This window comes from Rhamphochromis sp. 'chilingali', assembly GCF_963969265.1.
Source record: "Rhamphochromis sp. 'chilingali' genome assembly, chromosome: 18".
NCBI classification, from domain to species: Eukaryota; Metazoa; Chordata; class Actinopteri; order Cichliformes; family Cichlidae; genus Rhamphochromis; species Rhamphochromis sp. 'chilingali'.
This window is the reverse complement of record NC_137945.1, coordinates 17,429,068-17,446,146: the sequence shown is the minus strand read 5'-3', so window position 1 is coordinate 17,446,146 and position 17,079 is coordinate 17,429,068. Positions and strand designations below refer to the sequence as shown.

At 40.3% G+C, this 17,079-nt stretch overlaps 2 protein-coding genes across 2 annotated transcripts; one reads left to right on the top strand and one right to left on the bottom strand.

Annotated features, from left to right (window-relative positions):
* Window positions 1-545: 545 nt before the first annotated feature.
* On the top strand, window positions 546-2,234 carry crhb (corticotropin releasing hormone b). Its single transcript, XM_080865466.1, has 2 exons — window positions 546-726; window positions 1,293-2,234. Exon 2 carries the CDS (start codon window positions 1,313-1,315, stop codon window positions 1,814-1,816), a length of 504 nt encoding a protein of 167 aa, XP_080721592.1. The 5' UTR covers window positions 546-726; window positions 1,293-1,312; the 3' UTR covers window positions 1,817-2,234.
* Window positions 2,235-3,321: 1,087 nt separating this feature from the next.
* Window positions 3,322-8,416, bottom strand: trim55b (tripartite motif containing 55b). The gene is made up of 8 exons (XM_080864291.1): window positions 7,831-8,416; window positions 7,419-7,588; window positions 5,976-6,153; window positions 5,730-5,825; window positions 4,847-5,080; window positions 4,712-4,734; window positions 4,201-4,325; window positions 3,322-4,105 (listed from the first exon to the last, which is right to left on the bottom strand). Exons 1-8 carry the CDS (start codon window positions 7,948-7,950, stop codon window positions 3,933-3,935), a joined length of 1,119 nt encoding a protein of 372 aa, XP_080720417.1. The 5' UTR covers window positions 7,951-8,416; the 3' UTR covers window positions 3,322-3,932.
* Between the last annotated feature and the right edge of the window lie 8,663 nt (window positions 8,417-17,079).

The following is a 17,079-nucleotide window of genomic DNA, read 5'->3' as shown; positions in this document are numbered from 1 at the left end:
CTGATGTGTTTGCAAATGCACTTTCACTGAATGCAACACAGGGCAGATGGAAAACTGCTTTGGAATACTTGTGGTGTAAAATGCAGAGACAAAGTGAGTCCTGAAGATTGCACCAAAATGTCATACCTGAAACTACCGCACTTCCACAGTGTTACATAACTTTTGCAATTTTGTAGGCAATAGCAGTCACTGTATGGTGTCCTCAGATGAGGAAGGTTTTTTTTCCCTTTGTCTTTTATAAGACACATGATGAAAATGAGCAGTGACTGATAAGAAGAAAAAACATAGTTCCAGACTTATCTCGTCTAAATATTACTTTTTAACTTCTGATTATTTGCCACATGGAGTCCAAAACCCTTGGAATTATTTTTCAACTAACAAACTCAAGTGAAAATGCCGGCAGGTGTGTCACCTATAGGCCTATTCTGAAAGCGCCGAGGTAGACGCTCGTGCACGTGCGCGCGCACTCACATATGACTCATCTCATCTAAACTAAAGCACTTTGTCAGAGGCGTCCATTCACGTTACACCCATGCAAGAACGCGCAGACTCAATCTCAGCTTGGAGCGCGACACTTATAGTGAGGGTGGCTATATAAGTCCATTCAGCATCTATCCTTTAAGTAACTATATACTTGATTCCTCAAAGTGAAGTGAAGGAGGGCGGCATCTCGCCAACTACCTGGCAACCTACACGGCTGTAGCGGACCACCTCTAAAGCCTGAAGGTAAGAAAAGTTTCATTAATTTTACCCACATTTTGAATTCGTATTTTTCCCTCTTTTAGCATTTTAGTTATTCTTTTCCCAAGCACAGCTCAATGCGACTTTGCTTAATTAAAGACTTCTTTGTGCTTCACAGCAAACATTTAAAAACTGTATTTGTAGATGATAAAGTGGATTTGTAGATGATAAAGTGGATTTTTGGCTTTGCTGATACCTTTCTATTCTCATTTCTGATTTCATTTTTGGGGATGGACTAAGTATAATGATAGAAGACAATAATTCCTCATTCTAATCTTCGAGCTTCCTTTACGCGTAAATATTCCACATCGCTGATCAGTTGTACAATATATAGTCTCCTTACTAATAACAGGTGGCAACAGATCGCAAAATATCTTACAATAATAAAAATAAACTGCGGCAGCAATAGTTATAATTTGCCCGTTACATTATTGCAACGTCTCTTTTACGTGCGTAATTGCCTTTTTACGCGGCACATCTCGCGCCACAGCAAAAAAAAAAAACGAGCGTGCCAAAATTAAATAACCCAATGTATTTCTTTTTCTTCCCAGATTCCTGTTGAAATCCTGACATGAAGCTCAATTTATTCGGTACCGCCGTGATTCTGCTAGTTGCCTTCTTACCGCGCTACGAATGTCGGGCTATTGAGAGCCCTGGCAGTACTCTGCGCGTCCCAGCTCTACAAACCCAAAACTCCCAGCAGCTGCAATCCGGCCCGATTCTGGAGAGGCTTGGGGAGGAGTATTTCATCCGACTGGGCAACGGGGACTCGAACTCTTTCCCATCAACGTCCATGTATCCCGGCGGATCACCTTCCATCTTCAACAGAGCTTTGCAACTCCAGCTGACGCGGCGTCTTTTACAGGGTAAAGTTGGGAACATCAGGGCGCTCATAAGCGGCTTCGGAGACCGCGGGGACGACTCGATGGAGAGGGGAAGAAGGTCCGAGGACCCGCCAATATCCCTGGATCTGACCTTCCATCTGCTCCGGGAGATGATGGAGATGTCCAGGGCGGAACAGCTGGCTCAGCAAGCGCAGAATAACAGAAGAATGATGGAGCTCTTCGGGAAATGATTTCCCAGCCCGCCAAAGATCTCCCTTCCCTTTCTTTTTCTTTTACTCCTTCTGTTGTGCATTTTTGCCATCAGCACAAAACATGCTCTGTACAATATAGTGCTGCTTTATCACTTTATTGTTTATAGCTTTAACCTCAAACTATGGAGCATAAACGGGCTTGACTTATAATGAGCCGATTGTACCTTGCCATTTCAATGTTGGTGTCAGATCTGTAGAGATATGTCGTTCTTCATATTTGAGATGAAATACTTTCGTCTAAGACATGAATTGCATTCACAAAATTGGCATTTTGTTTTAGATTATGAATCACTGTATTTATGAAATTTATGTTTGTTAATAAACTTATGTGCAACCAGTCATTTTCTGTTGTGCAACAGAACGTCTTATATCTATATTTTTAATAAAAAAAAAATAAAAGCAATGCTTACATTTCTCTGTGGATATCCTTACATATTAGTTAACACTAACGCCAATAAAAATAAATAAATAATCCCATTAACTTTGACTAGTAATCTGATTAAAACGCACTTTTCTAATGACTTTTAACACATGGATTTGTAGTCCCACATTAAAGAAACTTTGAAAAAAAAAGTAAATAACAACTTTAAGAGTGCACAAATGGCCACAGAATCTCGAGTCTTGCCTATAAATGCTGACTGGTAAAGGTTTGCCTAACTCAGTGCAAACAATTGCATAGGTCTAACCATGGCATTGCTCTGGAGCCAGTTCATGCCTTCTGTCTAACACAGACGCACACAAAAAAAGCTCTAACTGCAGTACTTTGCCAAAAATCTGAACAACCCTTCAGCGCAGTGAACATTCATACAGCGTTCTTCTTCCAAACCCTTAATCCTCAAGAGGCAATTCTCATTATACCAGCAAGAGGCAACCACGCTTAGCTCAAAGATGCACCACTGATAGCTAATTAGTGTCGAAGACACTGTGTGTGTGTGTTTATGTGTGAGCGTGTGTATGTGAACGCTGATTCTTGACCCCCAGTGTCAGGCTACGCTAAACAAGAGCCGTGGGTGTGAGTCATCCTATTCTTTTTGGCCCGTGAAGCATCTTGAGGCTTAGTGTGGGATTGAGCCCGTTTGTAAAGGATCCAACTCACCGAGACACGGTGTAAAATAACAGATGGTCGTTGAATGGTGGACTACCTGAGCGGTGGAGTTACAGCAACGTGAGGCCATCGCAGGGCAGCAAATTATTTGCTTTGGTCTAAAAATATGGGAGCACTCATATTTGCTCACTGTGGTCTCATATGTATATGCAGGAGTGTTATCCTGATCATGCAGTGGAGAAGGATGTTAAAAATGTCTGAACAAGCCAAAAAAAGGCACTCACGCATTGAGCTGGATTTCCTTCCACGGAAATATGCCAATAGGAGTGTGGAAAGACGAAGAGGGAGGGAGAGAGAAGGCATTACGAAGAAACAAAACTGTTTTTTTACATCTAGTGTCAAATAGCGATGTGAAAAAGTATGCTGATGGTATTTAGTCAAATCATTTTTAATGTATATAATATGCATGTATCATATATATCATCATGGGAAATAATACCTGTGCCACATTACAATGAAGAATATTAAACATAACGCAAGCAGCCCGATGTAGGAAATACTGAAATGTCACAGTGCTCATTTTATCACTCTGCTACATTACTCACAGAGTTATATCAGTCATCAAGAAGTATACAACAGGGAGGAGAACCAGCGGCTCTCCTATTATGTTTTTTTAATGATGGAGTTTAAGGAGCAAGTCTCAAAAGGTCAACCACATAAAAAAAATATTTGAGTACATCTGAATTCTGCAAAGAGCTGAATGACAGTCAAAGTCCCTCTGTCATTAAGCATGTTCAAAATGAAAAGGAGGAACTAAAGCATGTTTTTTTAATAAGAGAAAAAGAGATTAAATCAGTCCGAATGCTGTGATAGACCAATCACAACAAAAGAGGCAGAAGTAAAACATCTCTGCCTTCCTTAAGATCTACATACACAGATTAGGTTCCCCTCGTGGCTAAAAATGTATCACAGCTGACCTGAGGTCAACATTTAGGAGCAACAATCAATCCTGCTTCTGGTTTAGGTGTTGTCAGGGCCGATGGCTGACAGCTAAGTTGAGGGAGTGCTCGTGGGTGCGCTGGGGGAGGAGCTCATCTGCTGTGGGGGTGCAGAAGGCTGGGCAGAGGTGGCTGAAACAGCACCTCCAGGAACAGTTTGTGATCCTTCTCCTTCCTCAGCACCGGCTCCTGCAGCCTCATCTTCTTCATCCTCATCTTTGTCATCTGTGTGAGAATTAAGGCAAAAAAGGATGAAGGTTAGAGAACTACAACACTGAGGGGTGTGAAGCAAATTAAAGCCGCGATCTCTGTTCCTTTACCTTGGATGAAGTCGATGCTCCGCAGGGCCTTGCCCTCTTTCTTGAAGTCGACTTTGTAGTGATCCATACTCTCGTAGCCAAGCTCTACTTTATCCAGGTGCGCTGCACTGGATGCCTCTTCAATCCTGAGCACATAAGTCTCATTTAGGATATTCACAGGACTAAATGTTGCCTCACAAAGTCATGGTAACACGTCTTAAATATATTCAATCTGTGATGTTTAGCACGTTCGGCAAGTTATTTCAGGATGCCACAGCAGAAGATAGTGATTTGCAACATTTCACAGGATTATTTTCCACAGCTACCAGAGGGGAGGTGTGACCTTGCTCTATTAGAGTTCTGGTTTTATGTGTAAGTGCAGATGTACTCATTCATGAGAATGATTAAAAAACATTAGCTAGAAAGGATTTTGACTTTTACACTGGCGGTGTAGTCTCTCTCTTTTTTGCAAAACCCCTTCATCCTCTTACCAGTGCAATTATTATTATTGAAAAACAAACAGCATACTTACTTTTTGAGGAGAGGCTTTGTGTTCTGAAAGACACAAGGGAGAGTTCAACTGAACATGCACATAAAATACTGATAAACTTTTATGAATTGGCTAAAATTATGTCAAATTTAAACCCCATGTGGTAGCAGCTCTGACCTGCAGGAATAAAGCCATTTCTGGCTCATCCATAGTCTGGATCCCCATCTCCAAGATTTTACAGCTCTCCTCCAGATGGTCTCCATATTTCCTTGTCAGGCCCCGGATATAGTTTACCTTCTCTTCCTGTTCGCCTGTCACCTTCTGACTCATCTCCCTCTTTTTCTCCTCCAGGATAGAGTACAGGTGGTCAAACTTTTCACAAACCAGAGTCTTCTGTCTCCGACTGTTCTCCTGTACGTGCGTGAACAAGTGAAGAAAGCACACACCCACAGGGAAAGATTGTAAATTCTGCAGGTCCATTCTTTATTAATGAGTTCTGGGTGGGAAATGTAGGCAATTCAGTTTCGAAGTACATTAGAATTTCAAAATGAGAGAAAATGCGGTAACTAGTTGTTGTTTTCATTCTTCGGATGTCTAAACACTGCAAAATTCCTTCCGTTCAGTTGGTGCCATGTGCATGACGCCACAGCAGTGACACACAGGGGACTGGAGTCACTCCAGCTTCCTCTCTACTACATCCAACTGTGGCACGTGAACCATAAGAAAGCTGCCTGTTCTCGCCCTATCAATTACACTGCTCGTTTTATTGTCCGTGGAAGTGGGTCGAAGGCAGAATAGGGTGCTCTAACTAGTGTATGTGCACCCAGCGTAGGAGAAAATATGATAAGGGGAGATTAAAGCAGTCCGTGGAACCAAAACATTTATTTTCCTCTTACTGCCTCTCTGTCTAAATCTCGCAGATGGATAAAAGCAGAAAGAGTGGCCGTGACAAGGACACATTACATCAGTTTGGTTGTCTGTGCAGGTGCATTAGTGTGTGCACGGAGTGAGGCTTGCTGCGTGAGTGAGCGGCCAGGCACTGCAGCAGTCGGACACTGACCTCTATGGCACGACAGGCTTCCTCTAGCTGACTAATGATGCCCTGCATCCTGTCGTTGTTACCAACCACCATGGCAATCCCGTCACTCAGCTCCGTCTAGGGGGCAAGGACACGACAGCATGACTACAGACTCAAATCTGGGGCAAATCTATGATTATACTACGACATACTTCATGATGAAACTGTAAAAAACACATCACCATGGCTGACAGTATTCGTAGCCTTTGTAAGCATCTCGGGCCTCACCTTCTTCGTCTGGTAGATGCTGCTGAGAGGAGCCACCTCGCACTCTTTGTGGGCTCCAAAGACCTTGCACATGGAGCATATGGGCACACCGTGGGTCACGCAGTAAATGTTGATCTTTTCGTCCTCGTGAATATCACACATGGGCGTTTCTTCCTTTTTCTCTGGTGCTGGTTTGCTGCTGTTGAGGTGCGATGAAAACAGCAGTAGTGTCCTGTGATGCTGCACATTTGACTGCATACTGATGTGACATGCAGTGTCAGTTTGATAATGTCACTGTTACACATCTCGGCATCTCAACAGCTTATCGATGACCCATCAGGTGTGCCCTGCCATTCACATGCACTGCCAGCACTGTAATCAATAGGTCATCATCATTGCTGAGTAGTGTGGGAGCAAGCATACATGATTCATGTTTATATAGCTTAAAAGTTTTCCCCCTTCCTTATTTCTTAAGTTTATACGTCACACCATCAGACAAAGATAAAAAATGCAGTTTTTAAATAATGATTTCATTTTTTAAGTGAAAAGTTTATCCAAATGCACCTGCCCTGTGTGAAAAAGTAATCGTAAAGCTTTTGGCGATATCTGACAATGAGTCTTTCACATCACCGTAGAGGAATTTTGGCCTGCTCTTCTTTGCAGAATTGCTTTAATTCAAACACATTTAAAAGGGTTTTTTGAGCACGAACAACCTGTTTAAGGTCCTGACTTTGAGTAGGTGGTTCCAAAACCTTACATTTGCTTGTTTTTAAGGATAAAGGTAACTCTTTGGGGGATGCGAATGTTTACATTTTAGACCGAGGAGATGGTTTAAAAGACGATGACGGATCATTAACTACACCAACTGTCAACCACCTACAATGCAGTCTCGAGATCCGTTTCCCACGCGGCTCAACATCCACTCACACGTTGCATCGGGTGAACTCAACGGGTCACATAATGTGGTCTCACGCAAGATCTCACAGTGATTTCATCTGAAGCCTCAGGTGGTAACGACCCACTGCTTTCTTCCCAGTTTGGCTCGTGTGATGATGGACATGACTACTAGTCAGGCAACGATCTCCTCTTAAGGGGAAATCCCCATTAGGGTTTAAATACCTGGCACTCTCTACGTTTTGGTTTCAGAACTGAAGAAGCATCTCGGTCATCCTATAAACTCTACTCAGGATAATTGTAATGAAATAATGTCACAACAGCAAGAAGTGTTGTGGATATCATGTCATACAAGCCTTTCAGTCATCTGCTGGATAAAAAAATCTGTGTGGATGACTACTGCAAGTAGAAATGCCCTCTCACCCACTGCAGATCTCTGACTCAGAAGCCAGTGTTTCACTTCCTGCTATTATACTTTACTGCAGTTTCACAAATGAAAACATCCTCCTGTCAGACATGAAGAATTCTTTTCATTTTCTGTTATTTTGACAAATGTCTGATCTGTCTCACCTGCTGGATTCTTGTTTGAACATGTCAATGATATTCTCAACCAACAGGTTCCTCTGCAGGCCGTAAACACCATGCCTGTCCAGAATCACCTCGTGTCTGCAGGACGGGCATCGGAAACGGCCACCAGAGGTCAACGAGCCGCTTCTTGTTGGAAGGTACGGGTTTGAAGCCTGTAAACAACAAGTGAAGCTCTGAATAATTACATTGTTTCACTCGGCAGTTAGGAAATATTAATCCAGGGGATTAACAGTCCATAACACAAACTTCAAACCACCATCATTAACATTCAGTCCACATGCTTGTAAACAGAGCCTATGGGTGTTAAATTTATGTCACTATTTGGGTCTTTGATATGTGAAAATTCAGACCAACTTTATAAATAATTACCAATTTGAGCCATTCAATAGCTTACCTGGAAAACATCATTGGCACATTTTCTGCACAGGTTGTGCTGGCAGGGTAGGATGACCACAGGCTTTGTAAACATTTCCAGGCATATTGGACAAATCAGCTGTTTCTCCAAGTTGTCCATGGTGTCAACGATTTCAAACACAACTAAACAACTTAAAAAGTCTGAAAAGTTTAGTATGAAGTCCTTTCTAAAAGCAGTCTATCATAGGCCCAGCTTCAGGCTAAGTAGTAGGCCTGTTAGGAGTCTACACCCTCTAGGACAAACATATCTCCTCTGTGTCAGTTCTGTTTTTAGCAGCTACTGCTGTCACGTCTAAGGTTGCCATTTTTGCCTTGTCCATATTTGAAACTAAGTAGGGCAGTGCTGAACAGCAGCCCATCCCCAGCCTCTTCTACGCTGGGTGCAATGTAGCTATGCGTTTCATAGGGTGGGGGCGAGTGATTTAGCAAGAGATGCAATCATATGACCCATGTGACTTTTAGATCTAAAATTATTGATAGCATCTGAAAATCTCTACTGAAAACACGTAGTTCTCGACACCTTTTTACCATGTTGCCAATCAAGTGCCAGCTTTGCATTAATGTTAACTTAGCAGCAGGAAGCTATCGAATGTGACTTCCGTCAAAGTTTGGAACAGACCATTACGTCAGAGGGAAGATAACAGCGCACAGGAGAGGTTTGTTACAATAATAGGTTCGCTGGCTAAGTTCCTAATTAAAGGAGTGATCGTGATTATACCTAGCATTAAACAAACTATGGCATGTGTTAAGCGTTTTTTGCACATGGGTATTTACACTTAGAGAACAGCATAAGGACGACAACCATAACATTGGGTGTATTCACCGCATCCTTAAATGTAGGTGATAACTGCTACTATTTTAAAAAACAGAAAAGAACAATTCAGTTAAAACATTTTGGTGTTTGTTAGCATGTTAAAGGCCTTACATTGAATGAAAATGTTATTGGAGAATGCGGGCATCGATCCCGCTACCTCTCGCATGCTAAGCGAGCGCTCTACCATTTGAGCTAATTCCCCGGTACGGAAGTCACTCGTTGTTTGTGTATTTATTGCTCGTGAGATACGTAGTCGGTCCAATCTTGCGGTGTAGTGTTTGATATATTTCGCATATCATGCCGAAATACAGTGCGGTAAGGTAGCATTATTAAGCTGTCTAGGTTAGCTCTAACGAATATGAATAATAACAGGGTTTAATAGCTGCTAAGTTATTGAAAGGCTTGCAATGTTAAAGTTCCTTTGGGGGACACCAAGTTACTTGAGATATGTGGGGAAACTCTTACACACAACCATTTAGCTCAAGTGGAAAACAGTAGCGAATGCAAATTTCCCGAAAACACGTTAACCGAACAGGGCGTCCGCCATATTTGTGACTTTACGCAGAAGCAGAGCATAAAGCGTTTTACGAGCCGATCTTATAAATACCCATGGGTTAGCTGTAGTCGTCAGCTCCCTTCGATAGCTCAGTTGGTAGAGCGGAGGACTGTAGTGGTTTCCCAGACATCCTTAGGTCGCTGGTTCGACTCCGGCTCGAAGGAGAGAGTATTTTTTTTCCCCTCCACCTGAAATTCTGAGCGCTTTTACAAATTTGCTAAGAATTGCTGTTCTATGAAGCTTCTCTAATCATTTCTTTTAATGAAAATGCATATTTCAGATGTTGAAAAAAATGGCTAGTATTGGCAGTTAATGTATTTTTCTAAAAATAAATGCTAATCCATAAAAACAGATTTGATGATTTTCTTAAACTTTCCCACAGAATCGAGTAGATTTTTTGGGTGGATGAAAGATAGAAGTGAGCTTGAAAATGTTTGGCACTGCACTGCCTGCAGTGATGGTCTAGTCAGCACAAATACACAGCATATCCTGCAAATCTGCTGTGCATGTTAAATAAGAAATGATCACACCTGCAAGCACTCTGTTCAAAAAGGGAATTTAAAAGTGATTGTTTAGTGTTTGATTATCTCTCCACTCATGATGAAAACAGACTTTATCACTTTGTTTGACTGTGAAATGACTTATAAAGGTGCTGCGAACACATTCAGATGGATGACTCAGAGACCGTAATTAACAGTTGTGTGGAGGACTGTGGCAAGCGATTGTTATTCCTCCGTCCACTGATTCTCATTATTTCAATTACAAATTAAAACCCCTGTCCTCTGCTAATGGAGTGCTCATCTTCATGAATCTGTATGAGTTCCTCACTTTATTTCCAAATATTTGTCACGTCTAAATGTCCCACGCAAACGAAGCAATTAAAGATGCACTTTTTCAAAACATTTGACCTATACAAAAAATATTTACATACTCTTTAATTAGAAACTCAATGTCAAAGCGAACGTAGCAGGATCCTCATAGTGGAAGCTTCTGACCCATTTAAGCATACCTCATCTTTTTCTTTTTTCTTTTCATCTGACTCATACAATATGACATCTGCCTTCCTCGCACCTCTTTTCCTTTTATATAAAGCCACATAGATGTGCACACAGTGCTTTTCATGCAGAATCAATGAGTCATATTTAAACATTTTAGACAGATGTCAATACTGAAAATGAATGAATGTCTCTCTCACACTCTCTAATTTGTCTCTTTGTTTCATTTAGTGTCCACTCCGGGGTTTGCAGGTTAGGAATCAACTTTAAGAAATGAGAAAAAAGGTGAAAAAAATAATAATAAAATGGGGGGAAAAGGATGAGAAATATACACATTCAAATAGTAAAGTTCCCATCTCTTGTGATTTGCAAGTCTATGTAAATGTAAAACACCGCTCTTACTAATTTTTGTCATTTAGCTTTTCATGTGTGTCTCACCCAGTTTTCCTTTCTGTTGATGTGTTTTTTCTCTGTGATGTACTACAACTGAAGTTTTTTGTCATTTTGTGATGCTGTGGGCACACCACTTTATTCAGTTTTAATCAGTAACCTCTAAAAAGGCTGAACTAGCATGATTACATATTCATTAGCGACAAGCACAGGCTGCTCAGATGCTCACCATTTAGATAAAAGTGAATTCAAATGAGATCAATTAAGAAGATGTTCTGGGTTATGTCTTTGTGATTGAAGTGAATTCATAATTTTTCAGCCATTACTATCTGACTCATAATATTGCAGCGCCTGTTAGTAAAAATCCAACAAAGATTGACAAATTAAGAGCAGTGTGGAGATTACTTGGAGATGAAAGGCCAATATGAATGCCAGACAGTGCTGCCTTTGAGGCTAAAAGCTGCCAATTTAAAGAGCACAGTGTGAAACTCCTGTTCCCCTCTTTCGCTCGGCGTTGGTAAGCGGTGCTTTGCGTGAATCGTGAAAAAGGTCTGCATGCACTGCCAAGGCCATGAAATACACCTGCGCTCACACATAACCCCACACATAAGATGTCTACAAACTCATAAGCAAGATGAAAGTGTATAAGGGACCAGAAAAGGGAGCAGAGCAAAGGGTGCCATCTGTTCACTTGTATGAATATTTCAGTTAGGTGGAAGTCATATTGTATTCACGCAGATGGCAAGCAGTCAGTGCCTGTGATTTAAAAACTCTCTGCGAGCAATTCCAGATAATGTCCATTTCTTCTTCATCTCCATATCTGTCCTAAATCATCCACTGAGCTGAGAGTCTTTGGGTCAGAAAAAGTATGATCATACCCTAGAATGAATAGTAATTTTAAAGGTAGCAGTAATTCACCGCGGATTCGCTTGGGATGAAGAAATATTAACGTCGAACAGTAATTAGCAAGACTTAAAAGGTATTCCATCTGAAATGAACACAGACACCATCAGCTAGGCTTCACATTATTTTTAAATGCCAAGGATGTAGTTAAATAAAAAAAAAAGCAAGGTCAGATCTTTATCCATTTATGCAACTTCTGGATAGTTCAGGTCTGAACTAGTGATACTCTGGGCAGTTTCGAGGATTTGCCGTCACTGTGTTAATGTTGCAAAAGAACAAAATGATAACGCAGGCCTGTTTATGATACTGTGATACTATGAGCAGTACTGCTGAGGTCATACTGGGGTTACATACAAAGAGATACAGCAGCTGTACACCAAATATTTATAGTTGATTTAGCAGCAGCATTCACATTTATTTTCTCCAAGAAATAGAAGATCCAGTGCTCGGTGATTACCCTGATTACATTTTTAGTGAGTCCTCTTAGTTATCCCAGCTAATAGATCTTTTCTCTGGCGTTTCCAGATGCACAGTGATGATAAGTTATAAAAGAAAACTACATGTGGTCCTGTGTACTGTTACAGCCAAGAGTCTGGATAATATAAGAGGTACTTCATTGTAAAAGTAAGCAATCCCCTGTCATATGAATAAATGAGCAGGAACCTTCAACATGCAGTGACCTTTAAGGTTAGCAGTGAGGAGGCGTGCCTCTACTTTTTGGTATTTTTTTTAAAGAATGCATGTCAGATTATCCTCTAAAATGCTTCCAGGTTCACCTGTGCCTGTCGGACTTTAATAGCTTCTGGTCTGCAGATCAAGAGCGCAGTACAGTACCTTATTCTGTTTCTTTTAAATGAACAATATCATGAAAATCTAATTGGGCATAATGGAATATTGTCATACTTTGTAGATATAGCTTACTTGTTTTAATCGTAATAAATAGAAACGTTTTCTAGTACTTCATTGCTGTGTATATATTTAGAAGTTATTTTTGACCATACCTTCAAAACACAAGTAGTAGTGTGTAAATGAATACAGATCATTTAAGCTATGAAAATGTTTTAATATTTCTCTATATTTTTTGTTTGTTAGAGGGATTAATGGAAAAATTACAGACTGGGATCCATGACAATATAAGTAAAGGTCAGGCTTGACTCAACTTAGACGCGATCTCATTATGTTGAGATCACGTCATTTGTGTCATTTGTGATCAAGACACAAACTCACCGAGTCACTTTCCAGCCATGATAAATTACTTAAAAATACTCAAAACAACCCACAAAACTCAAAGAGTGACTCTGAAAAAAAGGCTCAGTCAGCATTTTTCCAGTAGCCACATTATCTTTGGCTTTAGAGTCCGTCCCCTATACAGGCCACTAACATCTGTGTTAAGATCTCATTTAAAATGCACCTTTCATGCTGTTGTATAATATGGCTCAAAATTGCACAACTTGGCTCAGTTGTGTAACAAAACATGTCAACCTACAATGTTTTAGAGCGGAAAAATCCCAATCTTGTCATCCACAAATTGATTGAGCTGGACCGGGTGATCCTGAATCCTTCCTTAGTTATGCTTAGTGTTTGTTCTTCACACTCTTTGTGTCCTCACACACACACGCACCACTCCTCATTTTACTACTTATTATTACTCCCCTGCTCTCTTCCACAGTGTGTCTTTTGTCCCGTCTTCTTCTGCTCACACCCAACGCGTGGCAGATAGCTGGCCCTCCCTGAGCCTGGTACTGCTGGAGGTTTCTTCCTGTTAAAAGGGAGTTTTTTCTTTCCACTATTGCCAAGTGTTTGCTCTAAAGGAGTGTTTGATTGTTGGGATTTTAACTCTGTTATTCTACATTACAATATAAAGCTTCTTGAAGCGACTGCTGTTGTGATCAGTTCAATAAAACTGAACTGAACTAAATGAAAATGAAAATGGAGTTAGAGTAAAAGTGTGCCACACTCTTTCTGGGAGATGGATAAACAGATGAACGAGATGCGATAACTCTCACTCACATATAAATGTCTAACATCCTATTCGATAAAGTCACTTGATTAGAGGAAAGATGAAATCAATCAGCCTGATTTTCACTCCTAACTTTATGTAACATCCTCTGCCGTGCGGTGACGTAAAAGAGACGTCAGCCTGTTTTAACAAGCACCGCTGCACCGCATGGTCATGGGAAACTGAAATGCACTCAGCATTCAAGTGCTTGTCTCAGCCTGGTTTAAACCTCACAGCCTGTAAACCATGAACAGTGCAGTCCTTTAAAGCTTTGTTTCATAGGATAGTGAAGCAGGGTGATTTTAACAGCTGGTAGCTGATTGTTCAAATATCAGGAGGTATCTGGTTTAGACGAAGGGTAAAGCATGAACACAGTATAGTGGGATTATTGTGAATATTCATTCTGTCATTGAGGTAATTATTCATGCATCGTTACAGGAGCTTGATCAATAAACTGTTTCTTAACTTCTGTGCTGAGATCTTAATGAGGGGGAAACAGAGGTGCAAGGTGCAAAGATCATTTTGTAGTTTTTAATGCAGAGGCAGACACAGTATTAAAGTATTTGAGACTACCCACTCGCCAGTTAACAAATCAAGTTTTTGTTATGCAAAATACCAGCCTTATGGCCAAATAACTTACGAGGTAATTTCTTAGATAGCACAGTTACAGAGGGGAGAAGCAGAGAACCTTGCAGTTGTTGGCTAATATTTTATCTCCACCTGTGCCAGACAATGAATGTCAGTGTTACATCTAATCTGTTAATTGTTGAGTTTTGATCCAATTGCTTAATAACATTTGTATAATAAATCAGTTTTTACACATTTAAATAAATAAACAATTCAACTCTTAATGGTTACCAAAAAAGGATAATACTGTATCGTACTGTACTTGTACTACGGAGCTGTCACTGTAACTTGTGCAGGCCTTCAACACAATAAAAGGGTGCTATCTAGTGGCAGAAAGAAAACAGGGTATGTCCAGCATGTTTCACAGCTGCATATTGACATCATTGCAGACGTCAGCACAGCACAGACACTGCAGTCACAATTATGCTGTTACACCTTGTGATTCACACTCTTTTTTTAATTAGATATATTGTGCACAGCGTAGATGGAAACGAGAGATGAGGCGATTGGGAAACATTCGGGCCTCGGTTTAAAACAATTGAAATGATCGTTTTATGTAGTTTGTAGTATTTATCTCGACATATTCTTTTCCACATAAAGCATAAATGTTTAATTAGGTGAGCTATGTTTGTGTGATCTTTGTATTAGCTTGTCATACTGAAAGATTTTGCGGTATTTGTAGAAGATATGCAACATTCAGAAAGCTGGTAGCAGTAACCAGATATTCTATTTTATATTTTTATATTATGTTTGAGATGCTCTTTCGTTTAAATGAACATCATTTTTATTTTTTTGTTTTAAATCTAAAAGCACACTGTCATTGTAATGGCCCTTTTTTACCACAAGATGGCTCCAGATACATACAGTGATACATTTTCAAAAGCATGCTGTTCATTTCTTCAGTTTTAACCTGATCATAAATACAATCCAGAGGATGAGCATTAAAATTACATATGAGCATCATAAGCATCTATCAGAAATCCGCAGTTTCTTTATGTTTTTGTGTTTGTGTGTGCACATAATGAACCTGCTTTTCAAAGAGACCTATAGAGGAAAGAAAAACTGCCAGTAAAGGAAAATAAAATAACTCCAGTGATTCTTGCAGTGTAGTAGAAGATTATTAATTAGGGATACCGTGGTACATTGTCCTCAGGGAGTGGAGTGTTGGGGGTTCTCAGAAGCAGACACTGCACTTGTGGCACCGAAGGGAATTTGCAGGTTTGCACCTTACCTGTTTTATTAAAACTCCTGAGACTGATGCTCAGTGCTAGTATATAACACCATGCATGGTGTGTGGTAGTTTTTGTGTGAGTGTGGCAAAAAAAAAGATGGCTGAGGAGCGAATTAATGAATGAAAAAGCTTTCCAAGATGTATATTTAAAGCAGTAGGGGTAAAGCGTGTGCCGTCGTGTGCTTGCATGTGTGATGTGCCACTGACACCGTCACATGCTAGATTAAGCAGTTTCAGAAACGTGCACTTAAAAACAGTACAGCCTATTTGTGGCTGGCCATCTCTGTAGTGTTTGCAGCGGCGGGTATTTTTTTTAAAAAGCAAGGAGTGTTATTTTAGACATTTACACGTGAAACGTCACATTAAAAACTTTTGTGAATGTATTCTCAGCCACGAGGTGTTCCATGAACTCTTCACAATATTACTTTGTTAATCATCTGCCTGGGTTTGCAAAGGCCAAATTTGCTTTGAAAACAAAAGCCCAGAATATTTAAATAGAAATTTCACTTATTTTCTTATTCCTCCAAACAAATCCTCTGAAAACAAGCACATTTGTGTTTCCTACCTTTTTTGTGTTATTTCCCAGAGGTACCTGCACTATCAGATCAGCTCCAGTACCACCATGAATACTAGCGGTATGGGGATACTGCAGTATCCATCCGATACTAAGTAAATATTGTATTGCCAGTATTGCCAATAGCAATACCGATACTGATGCTTTTAACATATAAAGGCAGTGTATGTAGGGGTGAGCAGTGTATCGAGATTTATGGCATGAGTCAGCATAAGTTTGCAAATTCTAAACACATTTTAATGATCCCTGCGATTCTACAATAATCATTTAATAGAATAAAAACACACCTTTCAGCTTTTGATGGGTTTTGAAACTGGGTTTTTGGAGACCTGGAATTTAAATGTGCCTGCCTCTAGAGCACAACTTCTGTTGTTTAAATGAGCTATAAACTATAAATAAATAGGCTCAAGTCCACCCACTGAACTGGATAAGCAGCTAATAAGATGGATGTCTTTTTCAACTTTTTAAAATCCATTTCCATATTTATATTAAAAAAGATATCCCCTTGCTTTTATAATTTAGCCAACAAGTAGCTACAGATATTTTACCATTTAATTGAATGCTGAATATCTGATACTTTTAGGCCAGCCTTTCACTATAGTGAGTCTTTTCTAATCTTGACATATCCCCTGGAAAACACAAATGTACCCTGGTGTATGATGACTCTTTTAGATGAACATATATAAAATTTAAGAGTAACTCTTATTGTGTATTGCTACTGAGCCCTATAGTTTCCTTTAGTAGTGTTAAACACAAAGGAAATGATCTGAAAATAAAACCCCAACCCTTAGATAATGGGATAGCTGTGCTTGAGTTAGGTATTCTGGTACTCCGTCGTCTCCTGCTACTGTCTATGACACATTTGTTGTTGTGTTTTTGCAGTGTTGCCTTAGTTGCCTGGAAAAGATGCCAGGACCTCTCTTTGTGGGGGGTACGGCTGTGGGGAACTGCATTCAGACCATTCAGGAGCGTGAAAATGGGGGATGGAGGGGATTATACATACACTGGCACTGGGCCTGGCTGTTACCATGGCACACCCATTGTCCCCGAGCACACGGGCATGGCGGAGAAACCTCGAGTGAAAATGTGAATGTAGTAATTTTTCACTTAGGGGTTGATTTGAGTAATTGCAGCTACACT

Bases quoted from the DNA above. Each gene is read 5' to 3' on its own strand.
- crhb (XM_080865466.1), top strand. From the start codon at position 1,313: ATGAAGCTCAATTTATTCGGTACCGCCGTGATTCTGCTAGTTGCCTTC.
- trim55b (XM_080864291.1), bottom strand. From the start codon at position 7,950: ATGGACAACTTGGAGAAACAGCTGATTTGTCCAATATGCCTGGAAATG. The intron at 4,735-4,846 runs GTCAGAGCTGCT...TGTGTCTTTCAG, and splicing joins AAATGGCTTTATTCCTGCAG to AACACAAAGCCTCTCCTCAA. The intron at 4,106-4,200 runs GTAAAGGAACAG...ATTCTCACACAG, and splicing joins GAGCATCGACTTCATCCAAG to ATGACAAAGATGAGGATGAA.